Below are 14566 nucleotides of genomic sequence, written 5' to 3' on the forward strand. Positions count from 1 at the left end.
TTTGAACGATGTTGTAGAGTGTTTTAAAATGGGTTGTCCATATGTCACCAATTCCTCTTGTTTAGATGTTTTAGTTTTTTTATACATCTGTCTCTCACTCTCTCTCCCTCTCTCCCTCTTTCCCTCTCCCTCTCTCCCCCTCTCTGTCTCTGTTTCTGTCTCGCTCCCTCTCCCTCTCGGTCTCTTTCTCTCTTTCTCTCTCTTTCTGTCTCTGTCTCTCTCTCTTTCTGTCTCTCTCTCTATCTGTCTCTCTCTTTCGCTCTGCCTCTGTTTCTCCCTCTCCCTTTCCCTCTCTCTCTCACTCTCTTTCCCTCTCTCTGTGTCTCTCTGTGTCTCTCTCTTTCCCTCTCTCTGTGTCTCTCTGTGTCTCTCTCTTTCCCTCTCTCTGTGTCTCTCTGTGTCTCTCTCTTTCCCTCTCTCTGTGTCTCTCTCTTTCCCTCTCTCTGTGTCTCTCTGTGTCTCTCTCTTTCCCTCTCTCTGTGTCTCTCTGTGTCTCTCTGTGTCTCTCTGTGTGTCTCTCTCTCTCTCTCTCTCTCTCTCTCTCTCTCTCTCTCTCTCTCTCTCTCTCTCTCTCTCTCTCTCTCTCTCTCTCTCTCTCTCTCTCTCTCTCTCTCTCTCTCTCTCTCTCTCTCTCTCTCTCTCTCTCTCTCTCTCTCTCTCTCTCTCTCTCTCTCTCTCTCTCTCTCTCTCTCTCTCTCTCTCTCTCTCTCTCTCTCTCTCTCTCTCTCTCTCTCTCTCTCTCTCTCTCTGTCTCTCTCTGTCTCAGATGAGCAGCAGTAAGGTATTTCTGAGGTACTGGCAAGCTGACCAGCTCAACGACCGCTGCCACCAACTACACAGGAAGATCATCATCTGCCAGAAAGGTACAACAACTTGCATCCCTGTGTGTGTCTGTGTGTTATTAACCCCTCTCTTTCCCCCTATCCTCTGTCAGTGATCCGTGGCTGGCTGGCCAGGAAGCGTGTGCGCCATAGACTGTCGTCCCAGCCGACTGAGGACTGCAGTATCCAGAGGTTCCTCCAGGGGGCAGAAGACCAGGGCCTATGCACCTACGACCACCTGGTCATCCAGAACGCCTCTGACATCGCCCGCGAGAGCAACCACCAGCGCTGCCATGGCAACGGGTCACACAGCAACAGTCCGCCCCTCGGTGAGAGGCCCGAGCCAGTTGGCGAAGAGGAGGACACCCCCAAAAGGTAATAGACCACCGCTTTCGCCCTCGTAGAGAAGTCGCTCCTTGTGGTTTTGGGTTTCTCCTTTGATTTGAAGCTAATAGTATGATGTAATACAATGATAATGGATTGAATTTAGACTATATTCTGTGGCTGTAAGTAACTCACCCAATCCACCATAGATACCATAGAGATGTAGAGGTCACAAGGTGTGTGTACAGTGTGAGTATAGTGTGTGTACAGTGTGTGTACAGTGTGTGTGTCATGTGATGTGTGAGTTATGGTGTCATTGAGCCTGTGCTGGTTGGTGACTATAATTCCATATTATGATTGATAGGATAATGAGTTAAACATCAGCATGTGTTAATGTTTCAGCACTGTCCCCAAGCCTACACTGGCCTATAGCTGCAGCGCATTCAAGGTTATCAAATACAATCCAATTTTATTTGTCAAATGTGCTGAATATAAAAGGTGTAGAGCTGAAATGCTTACTTACAAGACCTTAACAAACTATGCTGTTCAAGAAATGAAGTTAAGAAAATATTTACTAAATTAATTAAAGTTAAAAGTAAAATAAAAAGTTAAACAGTAAAATAACAATATTGAGGCTATATACAGGGGGAACTGGTAACTAGTCAATAAGCGGGGTTACAGGTTAGTGGAGGTCATGTGTACATGTAGGTAAGGGTTACAGGTTAGTGGAGGTAATGTGTACATGTAGGTAGGGGTACAGGTTAGTTGAGGTAATGTGTACATGTAGGTAGGGGTATAGGTTAGTTGAGGTAATGTGTACATGTAGGTAGGGGTACAGGTTAGTTGAGGTAATGTGTACATGTGGTAATGTGTACATGTAGGTAGGGGTACAGGTTAGTTGAGGTCATGTGTACATGTAGGTTAGGGTACAGGTTAGTTGAGGTAAATTGTACATGTAGGTAGGTGTACAGGTTAGTTGAGGTAATGTGTACATGTAGTTAGGGGTACAGGTTAGTCGAGGTAATGTGTATATGTAGGTAAAGTGACTATAAATAGATAATACACAGCAAGTAGCAGCAAGTAGCAGCTGTGTAAAATCATAGTCCAGAATGTGTACATGTACACACAAGTGTTGAAGAATATTTGACCGTTGCTTTTCATTCTTTTCGAATTCTCAGCACAATTTCTCCAACTGTTGCCACAACTGTCAATGCATTCAAATAAATAGAGAACTCGTACCGGAGCCGCGTTGGTTGGGAATTGTGCGGAGGTGCGTGTTCAGGCTATGCGTCCCCCGGGGGTGGTGGTCTCAGAGCTGTATCCATGTCACAGTGAGACGTCAGACTATCCTTTCCTGGTGTCAGTGGACTTTGATTTACACTTTATATAGCTTGTAGTTGGCATGGCAACCATTGTTTTGAATTGTAAGACGGGCCCACAATGCTTTTCCAGTGTAGGGACTAAAGAATGAGAGAGGCTGTCATTTTAGAATGTATTCCTGTATTCCTTCTGAACATGCTAATCGGACAGAGATAAGCCTCCAATTGGCCAGAACAGCTGAAAGTCTAATTGTGTTTTAAAATGTAATTTAACATTGGGGGTGTACATCCTGCAGAGAGAGGAAACACAAAAACAGAGACCCACACATACACACAACACTCTTACCTGTGCTTCTGTCCTCCATGTGCCCTTGTATGCTAACAGGACATCTGCTACTGGGACAGAAACTGGAAGATGGGGGCTTGGGAGGGAGATATTGAGAGGGGGGGAGAGAGCAGGGAGGAAGGAGAGGGAGATACAGAAGGGAGAAGGGGTCAGGATGTCATTGGTAATCCCCCCTTTCCTTCCTCCTCCTTCTCCTCCTCCCTCTCAAGAGTAATTTTCTCTCCCACACACACTAATACTGTCATCAGCATTAGGACGGGTTAACAGGTGAGGAGGGGGTGTGTGGAGTGGGGGAGGGGGATACGGGTGAAGGATGGTGTGTGGAGAGGGGCAAGGGAAATATGGATGAGGGAGGGTGTATGGAGAGGGGGAGGGGGATATGGGTGAAGGAGGGTGTGTAGAGAGGGGGAAGGGGAATATGGATGAGGGAGGGTGTGTGTAGAGAGGTGGAAGAGGGATGTGGGTGAGGGAGGGTGTGTGTAGAGAGGTGGAAGGGGGATATGGGTGAGGGAGGGTGTGTGTAGAGAGGTGGAAGGGGGAAATGGGTGAGGGAGGGTGTGTGTAAAGTGATGGAAGGGGGATGTGGGTGAGGGGAGGGAGGGAGGGTGTGTGTAGAGAGGTGGAAGGGGGATGTGGGTGAGGGACGGTGTGTGTAGAGAGGTGGAAGGGGGATATGGGTGAGGGAGGGTGTGTGTAGAGAGGTGGAAGGGGGATATGGGTGAGGGAGGGTGTGTAGAAAGGGGGAAGGGGAATAAGGATGAGGGAGGGTGTGTGTAGAGTGATGGAAGGGGGATGTGGGTGAGTGAGGGAGGGTGTATGTAGAGAGATGGAAGGGGGATATGGGTGAGGGAGGGTGTGTGTAGGGAGGGGATGGGGGATATGGGTGAAGGAGGGTGTGTGTCGAGAGGTGGAAGGGGGATATGGGTGAGGGAGGGTGTGTGTAGAGAGTTGGAAGGGGGATATTGGTGAGGGATGTTGTGTGTAGAGAGGTGGAAGGGGGATATGGGTTAGGGAGAGTGTGTGTAGAGAGGTGAAAGGGGGATATGGGTGAAGGAGGGTGTGTGTAGAGAGGTGGAAGGTGGATATGGGTGAGGGAGGGTGTGTGTAGAGAGGTGGAAGGGGGATGTGGGTGAGGGAGGGTGTGTGTAGAGAGGTGGAAGGGGGATGTGGGTGAGGGAGGGTGTGTGTAGAGAGGTGGAAGGGGGATATGGGTGAGGGAGGGTGTGTGTAGAGAGGTGGAAGGGGGATGTGGGTGAGGGAGGGTGTGTGTAGAGAGGTGGAAGGGGGATATGGGCGAGGGAGGTGGAGGGGTGGAAGGGGGATATGGGTGAGGGAGGTGGAGGGGTGGAAGGGGGATATGGGTGAGGGAGGTGGAGGGGTGGAAGGGGGATATGGGTGAGGGAGGTGGAGGGGTGGAAGGGGGATATGGGTGAGGGAGGTGGAGGGGTGGAAGGGGGATATGGGCGAGGGAGGTGGAGGGGTGGAAGGGGGATATGGGTGAGGGAGGTGGAGGGGTGGAAGGGGGATATGGGTGAGGGAGGTGGAGGGGTGGAAGGGGGATATGGGCGAGGGAGGTGGAGGGGTGGAAGGGGGATATGGGTGAAGGAGGGTGTGTGTAGAGAGGTGGAAGGTGGATATGGGTGAGGGAGGGTGTGTGTAGAGAGGTGAAAGGGGGATATGGGTGAAGGAGGGTGTGTGTAGAGAGGTGGAAGGGGGATATGGGTGAGGGAGGGTGTGTGTAGAGAGGTGGAAGGTGGATATGGGTGAGGGAGGGTGTGTGTAGAGAGGTGAAAGGGGGATATGGGTGAAGGAGGGTGTGTGTAGAGAGGTGGAAGGTGGATATGGGTGAGGGAGGGTGTGTGTAGAGAGGTGGAAGGGGGATATGGGCGAGGGAGGTGGAGGGGTGGAAGGGGGATATGGGTGAGGGAGGTGGAGGGGTGGAAGGGGGATATGGGTGAGGGAGGTGGAGGGGTGGAAGGGGGATATGTGTGAGGGAGGGTGTGTAGAAAGGGGGAAGGGGAATAAGGATGAGGGAGGGTGTGTGTAGAGTGATGGAAGGGGGATGTGGGTGAGTGAGGGAGGGTGTATGTAGAGAGGTGGAAGGGGGATATGGGTGAGGGAGGGTGTGTGTAGGGAGGGGATGGGGGATATGGGTGAAGGAGGGTGTGTGTCGAGAGGTGGAAGGGGGATATGGGTGAGGGAGGGTGTGTGTAGAGAGTTGGAAGGGGGATATTGGTGAGGGATGTTGTGTGTAGAGAGGTGGAAGGGGGATATGGGTTAGGGAGAGTGTGTGTAGAGAGGTGAAAGGGGGATATGGGTGAAGGAGGGTGTGTGTAGAGAGGTGGAAGGTGGATATGGGTGAGGGAGGGTGTGTGTAAAGAGGTGGAAGGGGGATGTGGGTGAGGGAGGGTGTGTGTAGAGAGGTGGAAGGGGGATGTGGGTGAGGGAGGGTGTGTGTAGAGAGGTGGAAGGGGGATATGGGTGAGGGAGGGTGTGTGTAGAGAGGTGGAAGGGGGATGTGGGTGAGGGAGGGTGTGTGTAGAGAGGTGGAAGGGGGATATGGGCGAGGGAGGTGGAGGGGTGGAAGGGGGATATGGGTGAGGGAGGTGGAGGGGTGGAAGGGGGATATGGGTGAGGGAGGTGGAGGGGTGGAAGGGGGATATGGGTGAGGGAGGTGGAGGGGTGGAAGGGGGATATGGGTGAGGGAGGTGGAGGGGTGGAAGGGGGATATGGGCGAGGGAGGTGGAGGGGTGGAAGGGGGATATGGGTGAGGGAGGTGGAGGGGTGGAAGGGGGATATGGGTGAGGGAGGTGGAGGGGTGGAAGGGGGATATGGGCGAGGGAGGTGGAGGGGTGGAAGGGGGATATGGGTGAAGGAGGGTGTGTGTAGAGAGGTGGAAGGTGGATATGGGTGAGGGAGGGTGTGTGTAGAGAGGTGAAAGGGGGATATGGGTGAAGGAGGGTGTGTGTAGAGAGGTGGAAGGGGGATATGGGTGAGGGAGGGTGTGTGTAGAGAGGTGGAAGGTGGATATGGGTGAGGGAGGGTGTGTGTAGAGAGGTGAAAGGGGGATATGGGTGAAGGAGGGTGTGTGTAGAGAGGTGGAAGGTGGATATGGGTGAGGGAGGGTGTGTGTAGAGAGGTGGAAGGGGGATATGGGCGAGGGAGGTGGAGGGGTGGAAGGGGGATATGGGTGAGGGAGGTGGAGGGGTGGAAGGGGGATATGGGTGAGGGAGGTGGAGGGGTGGAAGGGGGATATGGGTGAGGGAGGGTGTGTGTAGAGGGGTGGAAGGGGGATATGGGCGAGGGAGGTGGAGGGGTGGAAGGGGGATATGGGTGAGGGAGGGTGTATGTAGAGGGGTGGAAGGGGGATATGGGCGAGGGAGGTGGAGGGGTGGAAGGGGGATATGGGTGAGGGAGGTGGAGGGGTGGAAGGGGGATATGGGTGAGGGAGGTGGAGGGGTGGAAGGGGGATATGGGTGAGGGAGGGTGTGTGTAGAGGGGTGGAAGGGGGATATGGGCGAGGGAGGTGGAGGGGTGGAAGGGGGATATGGGTGAGGGAGGGTGTGTGTAGAGGGGTGGAAGGGGGATATGGGCGAGGGAGGTGGAGGGGTGGAAGGGGGATATGGGTGAGGGAGGTGGAGGGGTGGAAGGGGGATATGGGTGAGGGAGGTGGAGGGGTGGAAGGGGGATATGGGCGAGGGAGGTGGAGGGGTGGAAGGGGGATATGGGTGAGGGAGGTGGAGGGGTGGAAGGGGGATATGGGTGAGGGAGGTGGAGGGGTGGAAGGGGGATATGGGTGAGGGAGGTGGAGGGGTGGAAGGGGGATATGGGTGAGGGAGGGTGTGTGTAGAGAGGTGGAAGGGGGATATGGGTGAGGGAGGGTGTGTGTAGAGGGGTGGAAGGGGGATATGGGCGAGGGAGGTGGAGGGGTGGAAGGGGGATATGGGTGAGGGAGGGTGTGTGTAGAGAGGTGGAAGGGGGATATTGGTGAGGGAGGTGGAGGGGTGGAAGGGGGATATGGGTGAGGGAGGTGGAGGGGTGGAAGGGGGATATGGGTGAGGGAGGTGGAGGGGTGGAAGGGGGATATGGGTGAGGGAGGTGGAGGGGTGGAAGGGGGATATGGGTGAGGGAGGTGGAGGGGTGGAAGGGGGATATGGGTGAGGGAGGTGGAGGGGTGGAAGGGGGATATGGGTGAGGGAGGTGGAGGGGTGGAAGGGGGATATGGGTGAGGGAGGTGGAGGGGTGGAAGGGGGATATGGGCGAGGGAGGTGGAGGGGTGGAAGGGGGATATGGGTGAGGGAGGTGGAGGGGTGGAAGGGGGATATGGGTGAGGGAGGTGGAGGGGTGGAAGGGGGATATGGGCGAGGGAGGTGGAGGGGTGGAAGGGGGATATGGGTGAGGGAGGTGGAGGGGTGGAAGGGGGATATGGGTGAGGGAGGTGGAGGGGTGGAAGGGGGATATGGGTGAGGGAGGTGGAGGGGTGGAAGGGGGATATGGGTGAGGGAGGTGGAGGGGTGGAAGGGGGATATGGGCGAGGGAGGTGGAGGGGTGGAAGGGGGATATGGGTGAGGGAGGGTGTGTGTAGAGAGGTGGAAGGGGGATATGGGTGAGGGAGGTGGAGGGGTGGAAGGGGGATATGGGCGAGGGAGGTGGAGGGGTGGAAGGGGGATATGGGCGAGGGAGGTGGAGGGGTGGAAGGGGGATATGGGTGAGGGAGGTGGAGGGGTGGAAGGGGGATATGGGCGAGGGAGGTGGAGGGGTGGAAGGGGGATATGGGCGAGGGAGGTGGAGGGGTGGAAGGGGGATATGGGCGAGGGAGGTGGAGGGGTGGAAGGGGGATATGGGTGAGGGAGGTGGAGGGGTGGATGGGGGATATGGGTGAGGGAGGTGGAGGGGTGGAAGGGGGATATGGGTGAGGGAGGGTGTGTGTAGAGAGGTGGAAGGGGGATATGGGTGAGGGAGGTGGAGGGGTGGAAGGGGGATATGGGTGAGGGAGGTGGAGGGGTGGATGGGGGATATGGGTGAGGGAGGTGGAGGGGTGGATGGGGGATATGGGTGAGGGAGGTGGAGGGGTGGATGGTATTGTGTCTCTGGGATCCCTGTGGGAGTGTCCCATTCCAGATTACTACGCTACTCCCACTCTTACCAAAGTCAGTCGGAAACCTCTTCAGGCTCTAAAGGCCCTCCATATACACACACACGTTATGTTATGTTATTCTATCCTCGTGGGGACCTAAAATTAATTTTCATTCAAAATCATATTTTCCCTAACCACTAACCCCTTATCTTTACCTTTTTCTAAACCTAACCACTACATTTAAAATAGCCTTTGTCCTCATGGGGACGTGGGACATGTCTCCACGAGGGAGAATTTTCCTTGTTTAACTATCCTTGAGAGGACTCTTCTTCTGGGGACTTTTTAGGTCCCCACAATGATATAAGAACCAACCAACCCACACACACACACACGGACAAACAAACACACAGACACAGACACACTATCTCTCTCACACTTTACAGACAAACACAACCCCCCCTCCACCTGGTCCAGAGGGACCAACAGATGGCTTCCTCCAGATTGGAGAAGGAAATATCAACCTACAGAGCAGAGTGAATATCACATTATCATATTACAGCAAGCCGATTAGACTTATACATTTAAATAATCCATAGAGTTTCCACTCTTTATCCCCCAGCCTCTTTAGAATGCATTTGTTGCATGACAGATGATGCAGCCATACATTTGAGTGGAGTCTGTGGATGATATGATGGGAATAACTCACTTAATCTGGATTTGTAGATGGAAAGTAATTATCTTATTGTTGTTGCTCTCAAGGAAAATATATCTTATTATGTTTGGTTGGAACCAGGATCAAATATCAACAGAAGGTGTGTTTGTCCATCATGAGGTTTAAAGGAAAGAGGGAGGAGGGATGGAGATAGGAAATAGAAATAGACAGAAAGTGGGATGGAGAGGAAGAGAGTGATTTAGAGAAATAGAGAGAGAGAAAGACTTGTGGAAATGGGGAGAAAAAACTTTATTTCTCAATCTGATTTCCCATGTAGGGTTGTGGAGAAGAGGAGAAACCAAGACGGTTCTGTCAATGGGGGGAGACGGAATATCCGCCACTTCCGCTCCAGCTCAGTGCCCATCCCCCTGGCTATAGAGAACTTGGTACATTCCAGCCATGGCCCATCCATCAGACCGGCCCTTCAACAGGCGGCCCATACCACTGACGATGGGGGAGGCCTGGCATCACCACGGAAACAGCCTCCCCCTAAACCCAAGCGGGACCCCAGCACTCGTCTGAGTGCGTCCTACGAGGCGGTCAGTGCCGGACTGACCCTGGGACCCCCGAGAGAGAGCCCCACTCCTGATGGCTATGGGTCCCCTGCAGGGAGCCCCCCCAAAACACAGCTGTCACCTACGGATGGTGCATATATACACCACAACACACCAACTATCATTACCTTAGCCTCTATGTAGCCCAAAACACAGCTGTCAGTGTGACTGTTGTGAACTGTTTCTCCTCTCATCTCTCCCCTCCCCAGCTCTGTCCAAGCCGCGACCCCACAGTGATGACTACACAACCATGAGGAAGGTGCCTCCTCCCAAGCCCAAGAGGAACCCCAACACCAAGCTCACTGGCTCCTATGAAGAGATCAACGCTGCCGGCTTTAACCTCCTCCAGCTCCGCCCCGCTGATGTCAAACTGGCCCTGCTGTCCCGCACTGGAGGGCTAGGGGGTATGGGGTGTCTGAGAGGGCTGATACAGCGTGCAGCGTCTGTGGACGGCCCACAGGGGGCGACACTGAGCCTGCACCATAACCAGGATGAGGAGGATGTGTACATAGAGATGGTGGGGGCTCAGGGCAGGAGTTACAGTCTGGGAGGGAGTTACCAGGACCCCCCCGACAGCCCCGAGCAGGGAGACACCGAGGCCGTCTACGAGGAGATGAAATACTTCCTTCCCGAGGAGGCGGGACTTCCTGTGGGAGGGGCAGTTGCTGCGGCGAAGGCAGCTGGGAAGCTGGAGGCGTTAGGGTTGATGTTAGGGGGGTTAGGGTTGGGCTTGTCTCCCTCTCAGAGTGGAGAGGGGAAGAGGGCAGGGCTGGGGGGTGTATCTACTACCATGGAGGCCCAAACATCTGCCGCCGGAGGAAACAGCAAGCCCCCTCATAGTAAAGAAGGAGGGTGTGACATCCCTGCACCATTCCCCAACCTGCTCACCCACCGCCCCCCTCTCCTGGTGTTCCCCCCCTCCCCTGTCACCTGTTCCCCTGCGTCTGACGAGTCGCCCCTCACCCCTCTGGAGGTGAAGAAGCTGCCTGTGTTTGAGTCCAATCTGAACTACGCCGGCCCAGACAGCCCCCTCTCACCTCAGTACTACCGCCAGCGCGCTGACTCCTCCCCCTCTCTTTCCGTCCTCCTCCCAGACAAGCCCAATCCTCCCCTCACCCCTCCGCCTCCCCCTCCTCCCGCCAATGCCCTGCCCCCCCCCTATCGCCCCCCCTCCCACTTTCCCTTCCCCCCAGAGTCCAGCATACTCTCCCTTACCCGGGCTGCTTCTATCACAGGTGGGGGCGGCTTGGACTCTCCCAAGCCCTCTTACGCCTCCTCATCTCATAGGGCTGCGGGGGACAAGCCCCCTCCCTACTCTCCGGCCAAGTCCACCCGCCCAGAGCCGCGCCGTGCCCACTCCTGCTCATCCTCGCCCCTGCTGTTCAACCCAGCCAACGGGAGACCCCTGACCAGCCCTCAGCCAGCCCTGGATGAGCTCAACACCCTGTTCAGCTCTGGACGCAGCCTGCTCAAGAAGACCACTACAGGACGCAAGATGAGGGAGGGAGGTGAGTCACAATGTAACACACACACATACACAGATGACCTTTACCTCTGTGAATTCCTACACACAGTGTCTCATACACCCCCTGACCATGCACACACACACACACACACACATTTGACCCAGACAACCCCAGAACTTTGTCTTTGTATGTCTTTGTGTGTCTTTGTGTGTGTGCACGTATGTGTGTGTGTGTGCAAGTGTGTGTTGCTAAACTCTGAGGTGATGAAGACATGAATACATCACAACAGAGGCAAATTCCAAATAATGTATGCAGAACAAAATACCGATACCTGCTAATTATAAAAATCCTTAAAAGTGCCTATTTCTACAACCACCCAAAAGGAAGCGATTCCCAAACCTTTCATAACAAAGCCATCACCTACAGAGAAATTAACCTGGAGAAGAGTCCCCTAAGCAAGCTGGTCCTGGGGCTCTGTTCACAAACACAAACAGACCGCACAGACCCCAAGAACAGCAACACAATTAGACCTAACCAAATCACGAGAAAACTATACTATACTTAGCACATTGGAAAGAATTTACCAAAAAAACTGAGCAAACTGGAATGCTATTTGGCCCTAAACAGAGATTACACAGTGGCAGAATACCTGAACATAGTGACTGACCAAAACTTAAGGAAAGCTTTGACTATGCATAGGCTCAGTGAGCATAGCCTTGCTATTGAGAAAAGCCGTTGTAGGCAGACCTGGCTCTCAAGAGAAGACAGGCTGTGTGCACACTGTCCACAAAATGAGGTGGAACTTCCTAACCTCCTACCAAATGTATGACCATGTTAGAGACACTTATTTCCCTCAAATTACACAGACCCACAAAGAATTTGAAAACAAACCCGATTTTGATTAACTCCGAAATGTGCCATCACAGCAGCAAGATTTGTGTCCTGTTGCCACGAGAAAAGGGCAACCAGTGAAGAACAAACACCATTGTAAATTCAACCCATATTTATGTTTATTTATTCTTCCCTTTTGTACTTCAACTATTTGCACATCGTTATAACACCGTACATAGCCATAATATAACATTTTAAATGTCTCTATTCCTTTAAAACATTTGTGAGTGCAATGTTTTACTGTTAATTTTTTATTTTTTATTTCACTTTTGTTTACTGCCTGTTTCTCTTGCTTTGGCAATGTAAACACGTTTCCCATGCCAAAAAAAGCCTTTGAATTGAATTTAAATGAATTAATTTCAGGAGCGAGGAGGAGGAGTAGAGAGGGTGATTTCCCATCTTCAGATTGTGAAAGATATGTCACTCCTTCCCACATGTAATCACACTTGTCTTAATTAAGCGACAGGACGTCTCAGTTGAACGTGTAATGCTTGTACGGCATGACACCCACCCACACACTGATGCTGATGCTACTGTACAGTACAATAGTGCAAACAATGAAAAGGAATCTCAACCATTATCAAACTCTGATGTGATGTAGGATGAAATCTAACTAATAAATCAATGACAACACAATCACATAATCATGTCATCACAATGTATAAATCTGATATTAAAACACCTTCTTTGGGTTAGATCATATGGAGTAACAAAGGGTAGATGAGCTAATATTAAACAGGTGTCTATAGGCATTGAGACACAAAGACTAGATTATGATTATTAGGTGTTAACTGGAGCTGGGGAGGGAGCCACTCTGTCATACACAGGTACTCTCTCTACCAGACCCCAATCTAACCTCATATAAGATAATTAAAATCATTCATATAGACTCAATCTCATCCGAGATATGATGTTTGCTGGGAATCTAACATCCAATATCACCTAAATATCACAGCTATATACCAATCATACCCCAGCTTGGAATATTCCATTTCATTCTGGAACGGTACAGTAACAACAAGATGGGAATTGATCTGGGGTTCCACGCCTCTGAAGGGGAACAGATGCTCCGGTCACAGCCGTCCCTTCCACTGATGAAGTTAAGAGATGACTTTAGAAAGGCAATTTCACCAAATGTCACTACGCATGCAAGTCCCAGTTTACATATGGCAGGGAGGAATCAGGCTGATAAATAGGACTCAGGTGTCCCTCGTCTCGCTCTCTTATTTACACACACACACACACACACACACACACACACACACACACACACACACACACACACACACACACACACACACACACACACACACACACACACACACACACACACACACACACACACACACACACACACACACACACACACACACACACACACACACTCTCTCTCTCTCTCTCTCTCTCTCTCTCTCTCTCACTCACTCACTCACTCACTCACTTTACAGTAGCCATACATATGTTATGTAGCTCTATCTGTGTTTAGTGCCTGTATAGTGCATGCAGAGCAGCATATGTAGGCCCCTTAGTACCGGTGAAGCAGGACCTCACCTTTGGAGAAGAAGAGCAGAAGTATGTATCACTCATATCAATGGAGAGGGTCAACACTAGAGCTGCACTAGGTCACAGTGTTCCAAAACATGTACGAGATCGATGGGGCTGTAGTGGCGCGGATTGAGAGCTTCAAGTTCCTTGGCGCACACATCACTAACGACTTACCATAAGACCATAAGACTGAAGACTGCTAAATAGTCATAAGACTGCTAAATTGTCATAAGACTGCTAAATAGCCATAAGACCGCTAAATAGCCATTAGACTGCTAAATAGCCATAAGACTGCTAAATAGCCATAAGACCGCTAAATAGCCATTGGACCGCTAAATAGCCATAAGACTGCTAAATAGCCATTAGACCGCTAAATAGCCATAAGACTGCTAAATAGTCATAAGACCGCTAAATAGCCATAAGACTGCTAAATAGCCATAAGACCGCTAAATAGCCATAAGACCGCTAAATAGCCATTAGACCGCTAAATAGCCATAAGACTGTTAAATAGCCATAAGACCGCTAAATAGCCATAAGACCGCTAAATAACCATAAGACTGCTAAATAGTCATAAGACTGCTAAATAGCCATAAGACCGCTAAATAGCCATAAGACTGCTAAATAGCCATTAGACCGCTAAATAGCCATTAGACTGCTAAATAGCCATTAGACCGCTAAATAGCCATTAGACTGCTAAATAGCCATTAGACCGCTAAATAGCCATTAGACTGCTAAATAGTTAATTAATGGTTACGTGGAATATCTGTTCTGACACTATCTTGCGCTGACTCAATGCACACTCACAAGACTATACACTTAGTGTACACTAGGAACATCTTTCAATGACAGACTGACCAGGTGAATTCAGATGAAATCTATGATTTTGGATTGTCTATGTGTGCCATTCAGAGGGTGAATGGGCAAGACAAAATATTTAAGTGCCTTTGAACAGGGTATGGTAGCAGGTGCCAGGTGCAGTGGTTTGAGTGTGTTAAGAACTGCAACGCTTCTGGGTTTTTCCCACTCAACAGTTTCTTGTATGTATCAAGTATGGTCCAGCACCTAAAGGACATTCAGCCTTCTTAACACAACTGTGGAAAACATTGGAGTCAACATGAGCCAGCATCCCTGTGGAACGCGTTCAACACCTTGTAGAGCAACAAGCTCTCACGGTCTCACAGAATTAGAATTTCATCCATGTTTCTCAAACGTCAAATTTCAAAGTTGTTCCAAATGTCAAATTTCAAAGTATTTGAGGTTAAGTTTAGGCATTAACTCCTTATTATTATCTACCCTGATGCCAAGTCACTTTGCCCTGCCTTCATGTACATATCTACCTCAAATACCCCTGCACATTTATGTGGTATTGGTATTCCATGTATATAGCTCCACATTGATCTGGTACTGGTATTCCCTGTATATAGCTCCACATTGATCTGGTACTGGTACTCCCTGTGTATAGCTCCACATTGATATGGTACTTCCTGTAAATAGCTCCACATTGATCTGGT

The 14566-nt window shown here is 51.2% G+C and overlaps 1 protein-coding gene across 1 annotated transcript in view; it reads left to right on the forward strand.

Annotated features, from left to right (window-relative positions):
* Positions 1-14566, forward strand: part of LOC110504559 (unconventional myosin-XVI) — a 223858-nt gene that overhangs the window by 175565 nt on the left and 33727 nt on the right. The window contains exons 29-32 of the mRNA XM_036975024.1: positions 767-863; positions 935-1196; positions 8877-9244; positions 9363-10661. Coding sequence (XP_036830919.1) covers positions 767-863; positions 935-1196; positions 8877-9244; positions 9363-10661 — 2026 coding nt within the window. The remainder of the gene's footprint in view (positions 1-766; positions 864-934; positions 1197-8876; positions 9245-9362; positions 10662-14566) is intronic.

The sequence above is a fragment of the Oncorhynchus mykiss genome, chromosome 3 (genome assembly GCF_013265735.2).
Source record: "Oncorhynchus mykiss isolate Arlee chromosome 3, USDA_OmykA_1.1, whole genome shotgun sequence".
Lineage (NCBI taxonomy): Eukaryota > Metazoa > Chordata > Actinopteri > Salmoniformes > Salmonidae > Oncorhynchus > Oncorhynchus mykiss.